The sequence below is a fragment of the Jaculus jaculus genome, chromosome 9 (assembly GCF_020740685.1).
Source record: "Jaculus jaculus isolate mJacJac1 chromosome 9, mJacJac1.mat.Y.cur, whole genome shotgun sequence".
NCBI lineage: Eukaryota > Metazoa > Chordata > Mammalia > Rodentia > Dipodidae > Jaculus > Jaculus jaculus.
Genome location: NC_059110.1, coordinates 63,018,590 through 63,040,777, shown reverse-complemented (window position 1 = coordinate 63,040,777; position 22,188 = coordinate 63,018,590). Strand labels below are relative to the sequence as shown.

General features: G+C 39.4%; 1 protein-coding gene across 2 annotated transcripts in view; it reads right to left on the bottom strand.

Moving 5' to 3' along the window:
* The window catches only part of Hsd17b12 (hydroxysteroid 17-beta dehydrogenase 12), a 247,081-nt gene that overhangs the window by 149,021 nt on the left and 75,872 nt on the right, over positions 1-22,188 (bottom strand). For both annotated transcript variants that reach the window (XM_045159260.1, XM_004663338.2), the window contains exons 2-3: positions 8,007-8,053; positions 2,057-2,132 (exon numbers count right to left, since the gene is read on the bottom strand). In XM_045159260.1, the coding sequence (XP_045015195.1) occupies positions 2,057-2,132; positions 8,007-8,053 (123 nt within the window). The remainder of the gene's footprint in view (positions 1-2,056; positions 2,133-8,006; positions 8,054-22,188) is intronic.

The following is a 22,188-nucleotide window of genomic DNA, read 5'->3' as shown; positions in this document are numbered from 1 at the left end:
ATTTTCAACAAAATTACGTAAGAAAATTTCTCCCAAACAGCCAAAGAGATGCTAATACAGATAGGAAGCATTTAAATACCAAACAGGCAAAGCCAGGAAAGAACCTCTCCTTGCCATATGCTAATAAAACTACTAAACACACAAACCATAGAAAATATATTGAAAGGAGTAAGAGAGAAGCATCAAGTTACCTATAAGGCAAACCCAACAGGATAAGAGCAGATTACTCAAAACAAAATTTAAAAACCAGAAGGGCTTGTTATAAAGTATTCCAAGTTCTAGAAAATAACAACTATAAATCAAGATTAGTATATCCAGCAAAATGATCTGTCATAACTGACGAAATAAGGACATACCACAACAAAAACAGGCTAAAGGAATATATTGAAACTAACTCACCTCTACAGAAAGTACTTGACAGAATCCTTTACATTGAAGAAAAAGAGAAGCACGTACATGAGAAAGCAGAATAAAATAAATCATATCCAAATAATAGTAAATACAAGAGAATAAAAGAAAAACCAGAAGCACTACAAAAGCAAAGAATGACAAGAATAAATATACACCTTTCAATAATAACTCAGTATCAACGGCCTCAATGCCCCAACCAAAAGGCACAGGCTTGCAGAATGGAAGCCTGCAAAACCAAAGGACCCAGCTTCTATTCCACAATACCCACTTAAAGACAAATGTACAAGGGAGAACATGCATCTGGAGTTTATTTGTTGTGTCTAGAGGCCCTGGTGCACCATTCTGTCTATCTGCCTCTCACTCCTCCAAATAAATAAATAAATAAATAAATAATTTTAATTAACATGTTATGAATAACCTATATGGAAACCTATTACTTTGGATAATGACACGCCCAGAAGCCATAGATTATTAGTAGAAAATTTTCAGTGCCAGGGATGGGATATCTTCTAGTGAGTTTTTGGCCAGGGAGGTTTCAAAAACATTACAGGCCATTGCCAAAGCTCTTGGTTGCCTACCATTAATAGATGGTAAGAACCTATTGCTGCAGGATCAACATGCTTGGGCAGCAGATTACTGAGAAATCAAGCTGGAGGTGAGCTGAAAACCTCTTCCTTTTTAACCAGTTGACAGAAAGCTAGAAAAAGCTACACTGCATGCAGCCCTAAAGTAAAGAGAGAGGTCATCAACAGTGGTAAACAACAGTGGACTTTGTAACCCTAAGATTGGCCAACTAAGACAAATGTGCCAACTACTGTGATAGTGGCCTGTCTGTTATGGGGAAAATTGGAATGGAGGTCCACTCTATAGGAAGGGAACACATGCCTGGTATTGAAAACCTAGTCAAAAGTCTATATGGTAGAGGAGGTCATGAGCCCTAGGAAGGTAACACCTGCTGGTGTCTGGCTAAATGCATATATTATGCCCACCAAAGTGACCTGTAAGCACTTTTCTTAATGTTTATAACCATTAATTAGTGTTACTCTCACTTTTGGTTAAAGAAGTTTCTTTTCAGATGGCAGTGACCACTGAGATGGCTCAAAAGCCACCATAGTACTGAGAAGAGGTGACAAAGGAGTGTTTAGCACTGAGACATCTCTATCACACATCTATCCAAGGCTCAGGGTACCTTGCGGAAGAGGTGGTGGAAAAAAATACAAGAATCAAAGGAAGGGTAGGACTCCTTACAATGCACTCTTCCAGACACAAAATTGTCTGGATATCCATGACTTCTCAGTGCCTGGCACTACCTGCACAAGACTATCATAACAGGAAGAAAAGACAATGACATCAAAATAAAAAAGACAGACTGATTGAGAGGGGAGGGGATATGATAGAGGGTAGCTTTGTGAGGAGAAAAGTGGGAGTGGAGAGGGAATTATCATGTATTATTGTCTATAATTATGGAAGCTATCAATAAAGTTTTTAAAAAGACAGTTCATCTTAAAACACACCATGAACAGTATGAAAAATGAATTTTCCAAACTCTAAACAAGTATTTCATTGCCATATATCTGTTTGAAAGTGCTCAGCTTAGTTTAACTATATTCCTTTTGTTATGTGGTTGTTTAATATAAAAACTTACTGATTTCACTGGAAACCTGGTTCAGTTTATCCTGGGACCTGCTGATTAAGACAACCTTCATTCCACGTTTTGCTAACTGGAAAAAAAAAATTGAATCACACTAATGAATTTCATTATAAAATATAAATTAGATATATTTCTATTTTAAGAAAACCTAACTAAGAGATTAATTCAAATTGCAAAATGAATATAGGTATAATGAACAGTCGATCAAAAGGAAAGTCTTTATAGGAAGAATCTCCCAAAGGATTATCTTGCTAGTCAAGTACTTAAATCTCAAAGTATTTTAGAAAGAGAGTAACTTCAGACTTTGGATCTGCCAGGCATGGTGGTTCACTCCTTTTAATCCCCATACTCAGAAGGCAGAGGTAGGATGACTACTGTGAGTTCAAGGCCACTGAGACCACACAGTGAATTCCAAGTCAGCCTGGGCTACAGGGAGACCTACCTCAAAAAAATAATAATAATAATAATAATAAAAGTTCAGAGCCAGAAATGGTGGCACACGTCTTTAATCCCAGCACTCAGGCAGCAGAGATAGGAGGATCACGATGAGTTTGAGGCCACACTTACACTACATAATGAATTCCAGGCTAGAGTGAGACCCTATCTCGAAAAGCCAAACAAAAAAAAAAAGAAAGAAAAATTTAGATCTATCTATATTGATTGGAATTTTATAAATGGTTATGTGTTCTACTACTTCTGTGATATAAAGCAAGTTTAGGAAAGTTGTTATATTAACAAAAGATTAGTAAATTTTTTAAAATTAGGACTGGAAATACGGTGAATGATTAATTTAGGAAAAGTTGTTATAACTGAATACATTAACAAAAGATCAGCAAATTTTTAAAAATTAGGACTGGAAAGACAGTCAATGATTAATGACACTTACTGGTCACAATTGAGTGCCTGTATTCGATTCCCAAGTACCCACATAAAACCAGTTACACAAAGTGACGCTTGCATCTGGAGTTTGTTTACAGAGGCACAAGGCCCTGGTGCATCCATGTTCTCTCACTCTTTCTGCCTTGTTCTCTGTCTCAAGTCAATAAATAAATAATTTTTTAAACAATTAGTAAGCTGACAAGGAAAAATACAATTAAAATGTATGCAGGGCCAGAGAGATGGCTTAGTAGTTAAGTGCTTGTCTGTGAAGCCTAAGGACTCCAATTCGAGGCTCAATTCTCCAAGACCCACGGAAGCCAGATGCACAAGGTGGCACATGCATCTGGAGTTCGTTTGCAGAGGCTGGAGGTTCTGGCGTGCCCAATCTCTCCCTCTCCTCGTCCCTCTCTCTCTCTCAAATAAATAAATAAAAATAAACAACAAAATTTTTTGTAATGTTAGCTGTTCTTATAAATAAGGTCAGTTTACCCTCTTTTTTTGAGCATTGTAATAGTTAACCATCTTTAACTTGACTAAATTTAGAATCATCATGGAAACACACCTCTGGGTGTGTCTATTTAACTAAATAGAGAAGATCCCATTCTGAATATGGACAATAACATCTCATGGGCTAGGATCATGAACTAAACAAAAAGAAGAAAGTGAACTGAGCACCCACATTTATCTCTCTCAGTTTCCAGACTGTGAATGCAGTATAATCAGCTACCACCATGAAGGATCATATCCTCAAATCATGATCCAAAGTGAACTCTTCCTTCAAGTTGCACTCTTGTGATTGTGTGTGGTATGTACATGTGCATGTATCCTTGAAGGTCCACCTGCTGGTCTATGACAGGGCACACTCATCTGTGATAGCCCAAATTAAACATCAGGTGGTGTCCTGCTTCATTTTTCCACCCATTCTTATTTTAGCCTGAGCCTCTTACTGATCCCAGAGCCAGCTAGTGTCCCCCTTACTGGACTACCAAAGGTTCAGGTGACTCCAAGGTCTCTGTTCCCCAGAGAACCGGGGTTACAGAAGTGATGCCACATGCAGCTGTTTGTGTGGGTCCTGGGGATGAAACTCAAGCAGTCTCTCGTGACCCTCATGCTTGAACAGGAAATGTCTTAATGAATGAGCTGGACCATTTTCTCCATCCTCTATATTGATTTTGTCACAACAATGAGAAAAGCAAGTAGTACAGACATTAAATAGTTGGGTCACCTAAGGCAAACTATAATAGTTAATGAACAAACTAACAATTTCCTAAATAACATCTTCTGTGTGTGTATCTAGCACTACCTGTTACCTAAAATACAAAGCATCTACAGGAATGTGGTTCCTACCCTCCCCCCTCCACATATATATATAAATATGGAGGCAGAGGAAAAAACACTAATATGCACAACACTTTTTATTGAACTAATCCAGACAGTTTGTAAATGAGCACCACTTTGGTTACTGTGACATATAAGTGACTTAATAAAGTAATATTTCACTCTTAAGTCCTAAAGTCAGCTTTTATTAACTAATAAGTGGTATTTTGAATGAAACTATGAAAGATCATTATTTATAAAAATAATGAAATCTGATAATTTATTAAGTAAATCTGTTATCAAACCACTAAAGAATCAAGTACCCTATATTGATACTAAATATATATATCAGAGGAGGAGTAGAAAAAAACTCTTCTTTATAGAAAAACATACTCCAGGCATCATACTTGGCTTATGCCTTTAATCTCAGCACTCAGGAGAGACTGAGGCAGAAGAACTAGCAAAAGTTCGAGATTGGCTTGTGCTATGTAGTGTGTTCCAGATTAGCTTTGGCTAAGGAAGACTCTCTTTCAAAGGGCTGGAGAGATGGCTTAGCGGTTAAGCGCTTGCCTGTGAAGCCTAAGGACCCCGGTTCAAGGCTCGGTTCCCCAGGTCCCACGTTAGCCAGATGCACAAGGGGGCGCACGCATTTGGAGTTCGTTTGCAGAGGCTGGAAGCCCTGGCGCGCCCATTCTCTCTCTCTCCCTCTATCTGTCTTTCTCTCTGTGTCTGTCGCTCTCAAATAAATAAATAAATAAATAAATAATTTTAAAAAAAAGAGAGAAAATACCATTTAATAAATATAGGAGATATCAGAAAATGGCTACTTTATAACCACAAATTGTAATAACTAATTTAGGTAAAACTCTCAATGGATCTTTAAACCATTTAAGTAAATTAAAAAAAATTTTTAGAAGACTGTCTCAAAGTATCATCTCATATTCCTTATTAATCACTTTTGTAACAGGTAATTATGGGAGACAGAATTTTGTTTACCCTATTCCAATCAATAATATAACAAATGGACTTCTACCTTTTGGTAAGATGAGCTCAGAAAGATTAATGTCATTTGCATTACTATTGATGTTAAAAAATGTTTATCTTAGGCTGGTGAGATGGCTCAGCAGTTAAGGCACTTAGCTGCAAAGACCCAACTGGAGTTCAATTACTCAGTAGTCACATAAAAGCCAGGTGCACAAAATGGTCTATGCTTCTGGAGTTGTTTGCAGTAGCTGGAGTCCCTGGCATGCCCATTCTCTCTGTTTGTCTCTTCTTTCTTTGTGCTTGAAAATAAATAAATAAAACTGTTTTTAAAAATGTTTATCCTAGCCGGGCATGGTAGCACACATCTTTAATCATAGCACTCAGGAGGCAGAGGTAGGAGGATCGCCAAGAGTTCGACGCCATCCTGAGACTACATAGTGAGTTCCAGGTCAGCCTAGGCTAGTGTAAAACCCTACCTTGAAAAACCAAAAGGTTTGTCCTGCTGGTGGCACATGCCTTTAATTCTGGCACTTGAAAGGCAGAGGTAGGTGGATTGCCATAAGTTCAAGGCCACCCTGAGACTAAATAGGTCACCCTGAGCTACAGTGAGACCATACGTCACAAAACCAAAAACAAAAAAAGTTCATCCTGAATCTAATCGTAAGGAAACAGTCAATTCAAATCTTTGCAAAATAAGTGTCGTGTCAATCAGGAGTGTAGCTCAGTAGCAGAGCCCTTCCCTAGCATTGTGAGGCTCTAAACTCAACCTTCAGCACAACAAAAATGTGTCATTGTGTAAGAAGAAGAAAAGAAGAAGACTAAGAAACTCTTCCAGTTTAATGGAAACAAAGGGACACAATACAAATACAATCTATAATCTAACTGAGTTTGTAGGGAACTAAAAAACACATTACGAGCATTACACATTATACATTACAAGGAAACCTTCACAGAGCCTCTGTATTGTATAATAGTACTATGTCAACTTAGACTTCCTCATAAAAGCATTGTACTGGAGTTATACAGATGAATGCTTTGGCTCTTAGGTGAATTATTATGATGCCTGTAACTAATTTATACAGTAATAATAATTATGATCATAGGAATAAAAGGTAAACAGGCTGCAGTTACAGAACACTGAGAAATAAAGCCGGAACTGAGAAAGCCTTCCGTAGTGCTGGAAGGTGCTATATGAGCTGCTGGGGGACAAGTTCTCTTCAATCTGAACAAGCAGTGGATCCTGCAAGCTATAGTATTAACCAGCCAGGCAAGATGTACCCACCAGTGCAATAGTGGTACAAAAAGTTATGGGGATAATCAACTGCTCTCTGATTGGATATAAGACCTGCCCAATGGAAAAGAATTCATGCAAAACTCTGTAGCTTGGAAGGTTGTAGACACTAGAGGGTAGCTTCCACTGTTCACTGGCTAAATAGAGAAACATTATGCTCTGGAAAGACCTAAGTATGCATGTTTAAACCCTGTTATTTTGTTGTTTTTTAGTTTTAGTTTTAATTTTCTCAAAGTAGGACCTGACTAGCCAAAGCTGACCTGGAACTCATTTTGTAGTTCCAGGCTGGCCTCAAACTCACAACAATTTTCCTACCTCTGCCTTCCAAGTGCTTGGATTAAAGGCATACGCCACCATGCCCCCTAAACACTCTGATTAAAGCTATTCTCACTTTTGGATAGAGAACCTTCTTTATACAGATGGTGGGCAAATACCAAGGAGACCCAAAACTCATCAAAATGGCAAGAAAAGAAAACCAGAGGCTTAGCACTGAGTGAGTCATCTCTATCACACCCACAAGGGCTCAGGAAACGGCAAAAGCAGTTCTGGGGCTGGGGAGATGGCTTAGCAGTTAAGGTGCTTGCTGGCAAAGCCTAACAACTCAGGTTTGATTCCCCAGTACCCACATAAGCCAGATGCACAAGGTGGCACATGTGCATGCAATTTGTTTGTAGTGGCTAGAGGTCCTGATGTACCCACTATCTCTCTGTTTAAAAAAAAAGTAGTTCTGGAAAGAATATGAATGCTATTCTCACTGCTACCTAGAGAATTGCCTCTATACAGACGGTGATAGACATGAGGTGACTCAAAACTCATAGCAGGAATTCAGACGATGCACAGAGCTCAGCACTTAAGGAGACTTACAACATGACCTCCAAGGCAAAGGGAACACTGTCAAAGAGGGAGCAAAAAGAATGTAAGAGCCACGGAGTGAGTACATATACTTTAGAGCACCATCATCTTGGCATGAACTGAATGATGCATTCATTACCCTCCAGTGGTTATGGCTTCTCTTTTGGGAAAGGCTCAAAATAATACTTTAAAAACCAAGGACTGATGCAGATGTGGTGGCACACACCTTTAATCCCAGCACTAGGGAGGCAGAGGTAGGAGGATCGCCATGAGCTCAAGGCCACCCTGAGAATACATAGTGAATTCCAGGTCAGCCTGAGCTAGAGTGAGACCCTACCTCGAAAAAAAAAAAAAAAAAAAAAAAAACAAGGACTATCCACATTTAAATGACATACAATACAAGTAAAATTAACTTCTCACAATTTCAACTGGCCAATATAAACTTTTACATTTACTTTACAGATATCTGCTTTTAAAATTTATGAATACAGGTGTAATATTGTAACAAGACAGAAATAAACATTTGTATTATGCAATGTTAAATTTTTGTGTTGTAAATATCAAAAAACAATACTCTGTATTGATTCTTGCTTATTAAAAATGATCTTGACAATTGCCTACCTCTTCTGCATATGATTTTCCAATTCCATCAGTACCACCTGTGACAACTGTTAAAAAGAAAAAAAGGAATAGATTAGAATGGTACTTTGAATGTATACCTCCCCACCCCAACAGACTTGGGTGTTTTATTAAAGCTTATAAACTCAGGTCTCCAGCTGCTGGCTGGAGGACTTGTGTGTGTGTGTGTGTGTGTGTGTGTGTGTGTGTGTGTGTGTGTGTGGCGGGGGGGGGTTGTGATTCTGGGGTCCAGCCCAAAGGTATGCAGAGAAGTCTGAGCTCTAGCAGTGTCCCTGTTTCTAGATGCCAGGTTTATGCTTAATGCTTTTGGTGTTTGCTAGCTATACAGTTGTTTCTTTCCGCTTGGATGTAAGGAAGGAGCTTCTTCCACCACTGATGGAATTTCCCCCTGAATCTGTAAGCTTCTCTTCCTCCCATAAGCTGTGCTGGTTTAGATGTTGAGTGAAGCTAACCACAACAGTTTAAGAATTACAATGAGGAAGCTATTATAATTAAAACCCAACAATTATATATATATCAGTGTGATATTTGATGTAAAAGACTATTACCAGGGGCTGTATGTATGTCTTAGTGGTAGAACATATGGTTACCATGCCCAAGGCTCTGGGTTCAATTCTAAGCACAAATAAATATGCAAATAAACAAGCAAAACCATTCATTCAAATTTAAAGTTCAATCTCCATCACAACATGTAAAATTAGAAAGTTGTAATATAATTAAAATGTATTGGCAAGAATATGAAGAAACCAGAATTTCCATACATTGGGGGCACTACTGAAAATTGATACAATCATTTGAAAAAACTATTTGACAATATGTCTACCCTATGACCCAATAATTCCCAAGAGATCTGAATGCCTTATGTTTACCAGAAGAATGTTCATGGTAGTTTTATTTATGTATATAGGCACACATATGAAAACATTAATCTTCAGAAGTAAAAAACAGAGGTATACTTATACAATGGATACTAAACAGCAATAAAAACAAACTACTAGTACTAAAACATGAACATAAATTCTAAGGCAAAAGCTGATAATATTTACTCATCAGCACCACGCAAAAGGTATACAATTCCATTTATCAAGTTCCTATTCAGCCATCACTCTCCCACGATTAAAAAAATAGAATAAAAAGTTAAATACATATACAGAACAAATCTCATGTGCTCATGGCTTCACCAGTGACAAACTTCATACCAATCCTGCTTTATCAATATTTCAACTGCTCCCTCTCACTTAATTTTTTTTTTTTTTTTTTTTTTGATTTTCGAGGTAGGGTCTCACTCTAGTCCAGGCTGACCTGGAATTAACTCTGTAGTCTCAGGGTGGCCTTGAACTTCTGGTGTTCCTCCTACCTCTGCCTCCCAAATGCTGGGATTAAAGGCGTGCGCCACCATGCCTGGCTCTTTTTTTTTCCTTTTTTAAGACAGGAACCTATGTAGCCCAGACTAGCCTAGAAATTACTATGGAATCAAGGACGACCTTGAACTTCTGATCCTCCTGCCCTAACTCCCAAGTGCTAGGATTATAGGCATGTACCATGAAACTCAGTTTAAGCAGTGCTAAGAATTGAACCCAGACCTCAGGAATACTCCACGCACACTCTACCACCAGAGCTATAGCTCTAGCCTTGAAGTCAGATTGTAAAGTTAATCTCAAATATCATTATCACTTCATCCAAAAATTAAATACGTAAAAGCAATACTAGCCACCTAATATCTGAATCTGTCTCTTCACCCCCATTTCTTCCCTCTCACTTTCCCCATTCCTCACTCAATTTACTTGCTAAACATACTAGAGTATGGGTCTCTACATTCTCAGTCTGATATTTGCTATGCATTCCTCTGATATAATTTAACATGTTCTTCTCTCCTCTAGTAGTTGGATACAGATACTTATCAAGTTCAGGTTTAATAGTTTTGGTATGAATGCATCATAAGTGCTATTGCAAAATTACATTAAGATACACAATTCTGATTATCTTTCTTTTTGTTATATTAGCAGCTATAGATGATCCCTGCAGATCTATTACATCATTAGTGACACTTGAATTCCATCATGAATCTTCATCTACTAACTCAAATATTTCTGCACTCAGTCATTTATTGATTACCAAGTGTGATAGTTTGATTCAGGTATCTTCCATAAACATAGGTGTTCTGAATGCTAGGTTCCAGCTGATGAAGACATGGGAATTAATGCCTCCTGGAGGCAGTGTATTATGGCCAGTTTCCCCTTGCCAGTGTTTGGCACACTCTCCTGTTGCTGTTGTCCACCTGCTGTTGATGAAGCGGTGATGTCCACTCTCTGTTCATGCCATCAATCTCCCCACAATCATGGAGCTTCTCCTTAAGTCTGTAAGCCAAAATAAACCCCTTTTCCCTAAAAGCTTCACTTGGTTGGGTGATTTCTGCCAGCAATGTGAACTTAACTGCAACAGTAAAGTTGGTACCAAGAAGTGCAGTCATTCCTAACAGACACCAGAGCATGTGGCTTTTGACCTTTTGGAGCTGATTTTGGAGAGGAATACAGAAGGATTTGAAATCTTGGCCTAAGAGATGCCTTGCAGTGCTGTAAGTGCAGCTTGATGGACTATTCTGATCAGAGTTGAAAGACCTGAAGGCAGTAAGAACTAAGGACTGTGAGGTTTGTCTTATGAGGATGAGTGCTTTGCTTGGACTGGGCTAGAAGCAGTTTGTGTGACAGGCTTGCTGTTACGCCTCTGTCCTGAGAATTTGTGTAGGGTTGCATTGCATGGAAATGGACTGGTGAGAGCAGAGGGATGTGGCACAGAAAAAATGAAATCTTTGGAGCTGAAACTACTGCCTATTCAGCTACAATTGTACGAAATTACAACCACTGAGATTGGGCCAACTAAAGGAGTATCCTGTTCTCCAAAGTCTACTTTATTTCCCCCTGAATTAACAAACTGGCACCCCACCTGGTATTATGGCATATAAGAAATGCAGAACAGAGATGGTCATTGAATTTAAAAAACGGTCTTGTGTTTTGGAAATGGCCATGGGCAGTGTGAAGCAGGATCACCTGCATGGAGACCCGATAGAGCTCTGAGGATGAACTGTGGGTTGCAGTGGAGATGACAGGACCACAAGATGGCTACTAAGGAGAGCTGAGGGCTCCAGATGAAGTTTTCCAGGAATGTGAATAGCCTAGCTGGAGGGGCAGAATTGGAAGTCCAGAGACTTGTTGCTGGTTAGAATTATCAGACTTGGAGATTTGTCACTGACTAGAGTTGTTGGACTTGGAGTTACAGAGTTTGATGTTTGCCCTGTTTACGTCTTGTATTTCTTTGCTTTGCCCAATACCATCTTTTGCAGTGTGAATGTTTATTCTGTGTCATTATGGGTTTTGGGGGATATTCCTGGTACTATGGTTGGTTAAAAGATCTTGGACTATGGGGATGTTTGAACATCACGGAAATGGATAAAACTATAGGAACTTTTAAAGTTGGTCTGAATGTGTTATATTTTACATCATGGATGGTTATCAGTTTATGGGGGCTAGGGGGTGGAATGTGGTGGTTTGATTCAGATGTCCTCCATGAACTTAGATGTTCTGAATGCTAGGTTCCCAGCTGATGGAATATTTAGGAATTAATGACTCCTGGAGGCAGTATATTGTTGAGGGCAGACTTATGGGTATTATAGCCAGTTTACCCTTGCCAGTGTTTGGCACACTCTCCTGTTGCTATTGTCTGATGTTGGCCAGGAGGTGATGTCCACCCTCTTCCCATGCCATCGTTTTCTGCTGCCATCATGGAGCTTCCCCTCAAGCCTGTAAGCTAAAATAAACCCTTGTTCCCACAGACTGTTTTTGGTGGGGTGACTGCTACAAGCAAAGTGAACTTGACAGCAATACCATGATATATATTTTTTATGAAAACACAAAGCAAATGCTTATTATTTCACCTCCGTCAATTCTCAAAATTAATTCCTTTGTATTTTTCAAAGATAACCCATGTGTTTTTATTGTGGTTTTTTTTGGTGTGTGTAGCATGTGTGTGCATAGATATGTGCACATGTGTACATGCATGAACTCCATCTCTCATCCATCTTATTTCCTTCAGACAGAGTTTCTCACTGCACCTAGAGCTGATTTTCCAGCTAGACTGGCTGACAAGAGAGCCCCAGCCATCTTCCCCTCTCCACTCTCTTCAAGACTGGGTTTGCAGGCATGTATGGCCATGCCTGGATTTCAACATGGATGCTAGGGATCAAATTTGGATCCTTATGCTTGCACAATAATATGCTTGCTCTTATCCACTAGGCCATCTCCCCAATTCCTTGTTATGGTTATTTTTCTTTCTTTCTTTCTGTTTTTGTTTGTTTATTTGTTTGTTTGAGGCAGGGTTTCACTCTAGCTCAGGCTGACCTGGAATTCACTATGTACTCTCAGGGTGACCTCAAACTCATGGTGATCCTCCCACCTCTGTCTACCAAGTGATGGGATTAAAAGAGTGCGCCACCATGCCCAGCCTTGTTAGGGTTAATTCAAAGACTTAAACATGTGTTACAGAGCCTACCTATACTATGCAAGTTTCTCCAACTTCATGATCAACATAATTGGGCTTTTGAGTAACATTTCACACCTTGTTTCTATAGGTAGAGGAGATTCAAATTTGACCACAGATACCTGCTCCTTGTTCACTAATGCTTCACAAGTGAAGGACAAATATATGCTATTTTCAATTCCCTCCTTTTCCTTCTTGATAACACTTCTGCTGTCTCCAAGATCTCAGGCACGCACTCTTGCTTTCTTCCTTCAAAGCTTCCTTCCAGCTACACCAACTGTATACTATTTCAGAATACCTGAGGCAAAGGATTCCTTTCTCTTTCCTCAATTCCCACAAGTACTCACACTGCTGTATGCTTTATGGCATTTTGCCACTTTATTTTGAACTGTATTTTATTGACTTATATGTCTTTTTTTTTTTTTTTTCCTCTTTTTGTTTTGTTTTTTCTAAGATGGAGTCTTGCTATGTAGCCTAGGCTGCGCTGGAACTTGTGATCCTCCTGCCATTTCCTCCTTACCTTCCCAATGCTGGGATTACAGGGGTATGCCACCACACCTGGAAGCACACCCATGCTTCCAGATTCTGGGCTCCTTGCTACAGATGTACATAAAGGAGGTGCTCAGTAGATATTCACAGAACATCTGAGCAGTACTCAGTAACCAGTTCCATCTTTCAAGCTGCTGTTCCATCAGAATCTGAATTTTCAGTCTTCCTTCACTTTACAAGAACAATAGTTTGGTTTTTATGTATTTTTATTTTTTAATTTTAGAGAGCGCACACAAAAGAGAGAAAATTGGCACAGCAGAGCCTCAGCCACTGAAATTGAACTCCAGACACTTGTGCCACCTAGTAGGTACATGCATCCTTGTACTTGGCCACACCTTTATATATCTGGCTTACGTGGGATCTGGAGAGTCAAACAGTGATCCATAGGCTTCGTAGGCAAGCACCTTAACTGCTAAGCCATCTCTCCAGCCCTACTTTGGTTTTTTGGGGGGTGGTTTTTATTTTTTGGTAGGGGGGACTTTTTTATTTGTATGATGTGTATATGGTCATGTGTTTGCAGGTACAGGCTTACCTCATACTTACATCAATGCACAAATGGCAGTTAGAGGACAAGTTCTAGGTGTCAGTCCTTGTCTACCACCTGGTTAGGGGCAGTCTCTCTATTCACCATTCTACTTGACAGGCTAGCTAGCCTACAATTCCAGCAGATTCTCCTATCTCCACTTCCCTTCTTAATGTAGGTATGCTGGGATTAGTCTCCAGCTAGAGATGAGCTTCATGTGAGATGAGGAAAGCACAAGGTCACACATGCCCACTAGGTGATGCAAGCATCTGGAGTTTGATTGCAGTGACAGAGGCCCTGACACACCAATTCATTCTCATTCCCTCTCTCTTTCTCTCTCTCTCTCACTCTCGCTCTAGCTCTCGCTCTAAAATTAAATATATATATATATATAGGGCTGGAGAGATTGCTTAGTAGTTAAGGTGCTTGCTTGCCTGCAAAGCCAGAGGACCTCAGTTCGATTCCCCAGGATCCATGAAAGCCAGATACACAAGGTGACACATGCATCTGGAGTTTCATTTGCAGTGGTTAAAGACCCTGACATGACCATTCTCTCCCTCTCTCTCTGTCTCCCTCTCCCTCTCTTCCTTTGCCTTGTCCTCTCTCTCTCTTTCTCTCTCTCTCTAATAAATAAAAATAGGGTTAGGAAATGGTCCCACAAAATCCTATATCCTGAAAGACATACAAAAAGTCAAACCTTCACCAAGTGCTTAGAGAATACCTGATTCACAGGGGCCTGGAGAGGGAATGATAAAGACTACCCTCAATCTCCTCCTGTTTCTTTCTTTTTCTTTTATATTACCTATATTTTTCTTCCCTTTTTTCCCTTGGCACTGACCTGTAACTCCCAGTACCAGCATGTGGATAACATCCACAATGAGTTGTTGATCAGAGAGACCTACAAGGTTTCCCAAAAGAAGACAGAATTCTGTCAGAGTACCTGATGACACATCAAAAGTTAATAGTAAGACACTACTGCTGAAGATACCATATGCTGCTGGTATGGAACACAGAATGACCTGACTGGAAACTGGAAGAGAGTCAATCCCCAGAAGTTAGCTTGTCTTGTGCCAGAAGGTGTTACATGAGTGACTGGAGGAAAATGACCAACATCTGTCTAAGCAACTAATGGTTTAAGCTACTCAACAGCAATAAACCTGATGTGATGCTCACACAAGTGCAATAGTGGCACACAGCCACAGTGAGTTACCAACTGCTCTTGTTTTGGCTAACGGAACTGCTCAGTGGAACGGAACCCATACCTGGATGGGGAAACAAGTTGGAACCATATCCAAAAACAAGCCTTCTCTCCAATATCAAGCTCCCACCAACAGTGGGCTACAAGAGGGCCCACACCTATTAAATTCCCTCTAAAATACTAATGGGTATCCATATATCTTGCACTGACCTCACTCTCCATTGTACAATTTGCTTCTCTTTTTCAGATGGATGCAGAACCTAAGGAGAGAATCAGCCCATTGCACCCACACCTGGGCACCAGCTGAAGCCATACAGTTAATGGGATAATGAGCAAATGATGATTTCTCAATGAACCTGGTACCAGCACAAGGGTGAAGGAGACAGACACACAGAACACTCAACTCCTACCAAATCAGATATCCAGAGACAAAAAGACTACCAAGACCTCCTGTCACTGAAATAGACCTAAAATGAACCCAATATGGCTCAGAGAAATTCATGGAACAGGGGGGCGGAAAGAATGTTAGAGCCATAAGTTGGGTCATTATGCACAGAGACATTGCCTCCTCCCCATAACTGAAGGGCACCCCTACAATGCAACACCCACAATCCGTGGGGGGGGATGACAGGGAAAAGGCTAATGATGGTACCAGCATGGCTAAATACACGCTATATACATAACTAATAAAAAAAAGATTCACTTCCAATAAATAAATAAATAAATAATTTTTTAGAATAAAGCAGTGAAGTTGGTACAGAGAATTATTTGTACTCTTAGTCCAGATTCCCTCATTAACATCTTACTTTACTACAGTATATTTATCAATCCTGATTGTCATATCATGTCACATTTTCTTAGTTGTTACTGGGTATCTTTTGTCTATTGATTTATTTTGTCCCTGAATTAAGACTATAGCTGTATCCTGCATACCTGGTATTGGTGTCAGAAGCATGAAAAAAATGCAAGTGGACATGAATTGCACATGGTTCCAGGAGCCGCTACTGAGATGTGGCTTAAGGCAGGGACTGATGCCCTGATAGGCTGAAAAAGCCTCTGGAAGATGGATCATGGTTTGCATGAAAACCTGAAGATGTTTTGCACATACCAGGACTATGCAAGGGCTACCATATACCGTATTGTTGGCCTAGGATGAAAGTGCTCCCTGGCTACTCTGCCCAGCTGGAAGGGCAGAATTGGAAAATCAGGAGACTGGCAGTCTCTGGTTATACTGAACTTGAACTGCAGTTTAATGTTTCTTTGATGGTGGCTGAGTTTGCATTGTTTTAGTTTCTTCTTGCTATGTATTATAAGAGTTGAAAATGTTTACTCTGTGCTTTATATGCTGGAAGTATTTAACTTATTTGATTTTATAGGACTTACTATGTTAAATTGGTCAAGACTGTGGGGACCTTTAAAATTGAACTGAGGACAATTTACAACGTGTGATGGCTATAAATCTATTGGAGGCCAGGGCCGTATGTGGTAGTTTTAATAAATGCCCCCCAATATATTCACTGTTTTATTAGTTTGTAGTTTGCACTTGCACCCACCTGGCTGGAGGTGGTATCACTGGGTGGGTCTTCAGGTATGGTGGTGGGTTTCAGATTTTGATCTAAAGATATACAAAGTTTGCCTAGCTAGAGTTCCTGAAGTGTGCTGTGCTGTGTGGCTTTTAGACTTCTGCTTCTCTCTCTGCTTGGTCCTGTGAAAACAGGCCAGCTTCTTCTGCAATTATGGAACTTCCCCTGGATCTGTAAACTTCAATACATCCCTTCCTCTATAACTGTCCTTGGTCTGAAAATTCATCTCAGCAAACCTGAAGCAGTATGCTACAGGGTGATTATAATGTGGCCTTCACTATATGATAATCAATTGGCAAACTAGCTTTTTCACTGGGAAATCCACAGTCAGTATCTGTCTTTTCTCAGAGACTCTTTAGTCTCTTGGAAGCATACCCAGTCTTCTGGCTACTAGCAGAAATAAACCTGTCATGTAACACATGTGTTCCAGGGCCTAGTGCCCACCCAATCCTTTGAAGTACCTTATATAGCCAATGTCTATACTGACCAGGGATCTAAGGGACAAGCTTGCTTGCTCCATGAGTACTCAGGTGATAGCTCTGGGAAGTAAGAGCCACTGCTTCACCTTCATCTCCCACTATTGGGATGAGGGATGACAGAACTTCTCTGATTGTATCAAAATGGAACTTTCTGGTTCTCATTCTAATTTTCAGATATCACTAAGAGATAAAGAGCCAAAAGTATTACTACTTGATCATTTTAAAATTGTAAGTGCACAGGATTCAAACACATTCCAAAAATGTAGACTACTTGAGAGAGAGGTACTGAACATACTTCTCTGGACTTTTTGTTCCCAACCACGATGCTTTTGCTAATCATCTAGTTTACTATAAAATGTAAATCAAATTGGCCTGGATATGTTGCTCAGTGGTACAGCACTTGCCTAGCATGAGTCAAGGAGAAAAGAGGGGAGAAGAGGTAGAAATCAAACTAATAGTCTCGAGAAATTATTATACTCATGACTATGGAGAATACAATGACATAAGACCCACTCTAGGTATTAGATATCCTATAAATCAGTGATCTCTACATTGCACAAATATTAAAAATTTAACATCTGGCATTTTTAGATATGTTAAATGAGGTGATTTATATTGATTGTCAACTTGATAGGACCTAGAATCACTTATAAGATTATGTTGATTAGTTTAACTGAGGTGAGAAGAACCACCTGAACTGTAAATGAGGTATTGGATTATATCAAAAAGGAGAACTGACATTCCTCACTGTGAACTGAACTTGAACAGCCAGCTGCTTCAAGCTCCTACTGCTACCTTTCCTTCCTTAAACTGATTTTTATCAAGTATTCCATCCCAGAAACAAGAAGGTAACTAATACATTAAAAAACATCACTGTCTTAAGCCAGGTATGGAGGAACATGTCTTTAATCCCAGCACTCAGGAGGCAGAGGTAAGAGGATTTCTGTGGATTCAAGGCCAGCCTGTAAGTACAGAATGAGTTCCCGGTCAGCCTGAGCTAGAGTGAGATGCTACCACAAAAAAAAAAAACAATAAAAACATACTCTTCTACTAAAAACTGAGGTATATAAGAAAATATCAACTGCTGCAGAGAAGAAGGAGAGATTCAGAGTATCTACAGACCACAGAGCAGGCAGAAGCGGCTCCAGAAGTGGCGGAACCAGGTCCATGTGACCACACCTGCAAGGCTCAGCCTGAGCCACAGGAAAAGCCAGGTAAGGGGACTCTCCACTCATAGCAGCCTCCTTGCAACCTCAAGAAACATGAAGGGAGGATGGCAGGGACCAATGGAGTGGCTCCTGAGGAAGAGGATCAGGAGGACCAAACAGGAGAACTTCAGCCACCACTCACAGCCTCCCCTCCCCCACCACCAGCGCAAGCACTAGAGACCTCAGGAAGGGTGATCATCTACATAGCACCCAGCACAGGTGATCAGAGCAGCAAACCAGCAGACCCAGCCAGCCTACCTGAGCCCACAGCGCAGCAAAGAGGGTCCTAAGCAGGTACACAGCATAATTGAGACCAAAACCATCCCAAAAAGGTAACTGGGATCACATCAGGTTAGTACCTGCTAAATAAGCCTCGTATATAGGCTTGAATCGGAAATGCTAATTGCACCTTCTATGTCAGAGTAAATTATACGTTAAGTCTGATGGATGGTCAGACCAGCCATTCTTAAATAAGCTATATTTTGGGCTTATGACTTGTTGCTTCCTGATTTATACTGCCTTTGTTTCCTCTTCTATTGTTTGTTGGGGAAAGGTCTCACTTGGCCACAAACTGACATAGAACCCTTCACACACCAAAAATCTTAGCCTCCCAGTTGACAGGATTAAGGGAGTGGGGCAACACACATCCTTAAAGACTTTGTTAGAGGACCTGTTTGTCATAATACCTACTCTTGCATAAATACTCTGTGCTGTTTTTCATTGAATGTGTACATTGTTTAGTTAAATTTTAGAATCTGCCTGTATTTTGTTCCACTCATTCTACTTAAATACTCTCACAGCAGGCAAACCCAACAGCTAGGGTCACTTTTGTAAATACTCTGAGAGTCTTAAGAGCCACACCTACCACTTTAAGAACCTACCCTAAAGATATATAACATCAGATTGACTGATACCTCTAGTAACACTGCAGATAATTAGAAGACTCAAGCATTAAATTAATCCAAGATGCAAAAATCTCTACATTATAACACAAGAAACACAAAAAATCAAAACAATATAAAACCACCAAAGAGTATTAATGCATCAGAAATGGCCTCCAGTGAGACTATTCTAGAGGAAATGCCTGAGAAAGATTTCAAAAGAATGATTATAAGTATGTTCAAAGAAATAAAAGAGGAATTCAAAGGAATGAAAGAGGAAATCAAAGGAATCAAAAATGACACAGGAAACCAATTTAATGAAATAAGGGGGTCAATACAAGACATCAATAAGGAAACAAATAGTAAAGAGAAACCAGTCAGAAATAGCAATGCAGAACACAGTGTAATTAAAAAAAAAAAATCTGTTGAAAATCTCACCAGTAGAATGGATGGAAGGAGAGGACAGATTATCTAATTTAGAAGACCAGGTAGCAGATCTAATATAGTCCAACAAAGAGAAAAACTAGGTAATAGAAAATATTAAAATAAAAAAATAGAGAATAGTTAAGTATGAATGGGAATTTTGAGATATTCAGGACACTATGAAAAAAAAACCAAACATAAGAATTCAGGGTATAGTAGAAGGAGAAGAATTTCACTCCAGAGGCATAGTAGGCATTTTCAACAAAATCATAAAAAAAAAAAAAAACTTCCCCATATTGGTAAAGAGATGCCATTGCAAATACAGAAAGCCTTTAGAACACCAACCAGACAAAACCTGGAAAGAACCTCTCCTTGCCATATTATAATTAAACTACCAAATACACAAACCAAAGAAAAAATATTGAAAGCTGTTAGAAGGAAAAATCAAGTCACATACAAAGGCAAGCCCATGAGGATCTCATAAGATTACTCAACACAAACTTTAAAAGCCAGGAGGGCTTGGAAAGATGTATTCCAAGTTCAGAAAGATAACAATTGTCAACCAAGGTTACTTTATCCTGCAAAGCTATCCATTCAAATAGACATTCCACAACAAAAGCAAGCTAAAGGAATATTTGAGAACAAAACCAGATCTACAGAAAACACTTGACAGGATCTCTCTGCTGTAAAGAAAATTACACATATGAGGAGCCTGGAAAAAACAAACCATACCCACATGATAGTTAATACAAGAGAAGAAAGGTAAAACTCGAAGAACTACAAAACAAGAAAAATGGCAAAAATAAATGCACATCTTTCAATAATAACGCTTAATATCAATGCCCTCAATGCCCCAACCAAAAGACACAGATTTGCAGACTGGATTAAAAATCAGGAACCTTCAATTTGCTGCCTCCAAGAAACTTACCTTTCTACAAAGGACTGACATTATCTTAGGGTGAAAGGTTGGAAACAGTGTTTGAAGAAAATGGGCCTAGAAAACAAGCAGGAGTGTCGATCCTAATATCTGACAGGGTAGACTTCTGTCCAACATTAGTTAGGAAAAGATAAGGAAGGTCACTTTACATTGATTAAAGGGCACACCTCAACAGGAGGTCATTATAATCCTAATCATATATGCACCTAACATGTGGGTTCCCAATTTCATCAAACAAACGCTATTAGAACTAAGGTCTCAGATAACACCAAACACAGTTGTAGTGAATGACTTCAATATCCCACTCTAATCAATTAACAGGTCATCCCAGCAAAAAATAAGCAGACAAAAAGAATTTTTTAAAAAAGGGGCTGGAGAGATGGCTTAGTGGTTAAGCGCTTGCCTGTGAAGCCTGAGGACCCCGGTTCAAGGCTCAATTCCCCAGGACCCATGTTAGCCAGTTGCACAAGGGGGCGCACACATCTGGAGTTCGTTTGCAGTGGCTGGAAGCCCTGGCGCACCCATTCTCTATGTCTGTCTCTATCTGCCTCTTTCTGTCTATCGCTCTTAAATAAATAAATAAACACAAAAATAAAAAAAATAAACAGAGATGCAACTGGATTAAATGAAGTCATAAAACAAATGAACCTAACAGATACATACAGGACATTTCATCCAAATGCTACAGAATACACATTCTTTTCAGCAGCTTCTCTTTTCAGATGGCAGTGACCTTGGGATGAATCAGAAGGCACCATGGTGCTGAGAAGAAGTGACAGAGGAGTGCTCAGCACTGAAATAACTCTATCACACCTTCCAAGGCTCAGGGTCCATTGCTGAAGAGGTGGTGGAAAGAATGTAAGAGCCAAAGGAAGGGTAGGACTCCTTACAATGTGCTCCTCCATCGTGAATTCCAGGTCAGCCTGGGCTAGAGTGAGACCCTACCTCGAAAAATAAATAAATAAATAAATAAAAATAAATAAATTTTTAAAAATCGCTTTTTTATTTTCTACTACTTCTCAAAGCAAAGTGCCAAGAAGAGGCAAGAGGAAAACCATGGGGTCCAAGCCAACCTGGGGTATAGAGTAAGACCCTGTCTCAAAACAAGACAGAAAATTATAGACACAAATAAAAAAAAATTTCTTTCTAAAGTAAAATAATAAAATCTCAGAGCCTCTCTTAGGTACCTCTATAGAACAAATGTAGTTCTACACAATGTGTTATACACAATGGCAATCAATGAAGGATCAAGTTATCATTTCACTACCAAAGAAAAGACAAGTCTTTCAGTTCTCTACGTAGCATGGTAAATGATGTGTCTGCAATATTATACAATACAACCAGGTTATGTTAAATCCTTCAATTATAATAAAAAAAATTCTATGATTGAAGACAATTAAGACAGAGGGTGGAGTAGGATATCAAAGAGGTTTTTTTGTTTTGGTTTGTTTTGGTTTGTTTTGGTTTTGGTTTTTCGAGGTAGGGTCTTACTCTAGCTCATGCTGACCTGGAATTCACTATATAGTCTCAGGGTGGCCTCAAACTCATGGTAGGTAATTCTCCTACCTCTGCCTCCCCAGTGCTGGGATTAAAGGCATGTGCCACCACACCCAGCTCTATTTTTTTTAATATGCCACATTTTTATTGCAACATGGCCACTTTTTAAAGATTATTCTTAATAAACCACTTTGCTTAAACTTATGAATCTTCCATTACTTGTTTCAGAGAATTCCTCACCAATTTCATTTTTTTAAAAATTTTTTTATATATTTTTAAATATTTTATTTATTTATTTGAGACTGACAGACACAGAGAGAAAGACAGATAGAGGGAGAGAGAGAATGGGCACG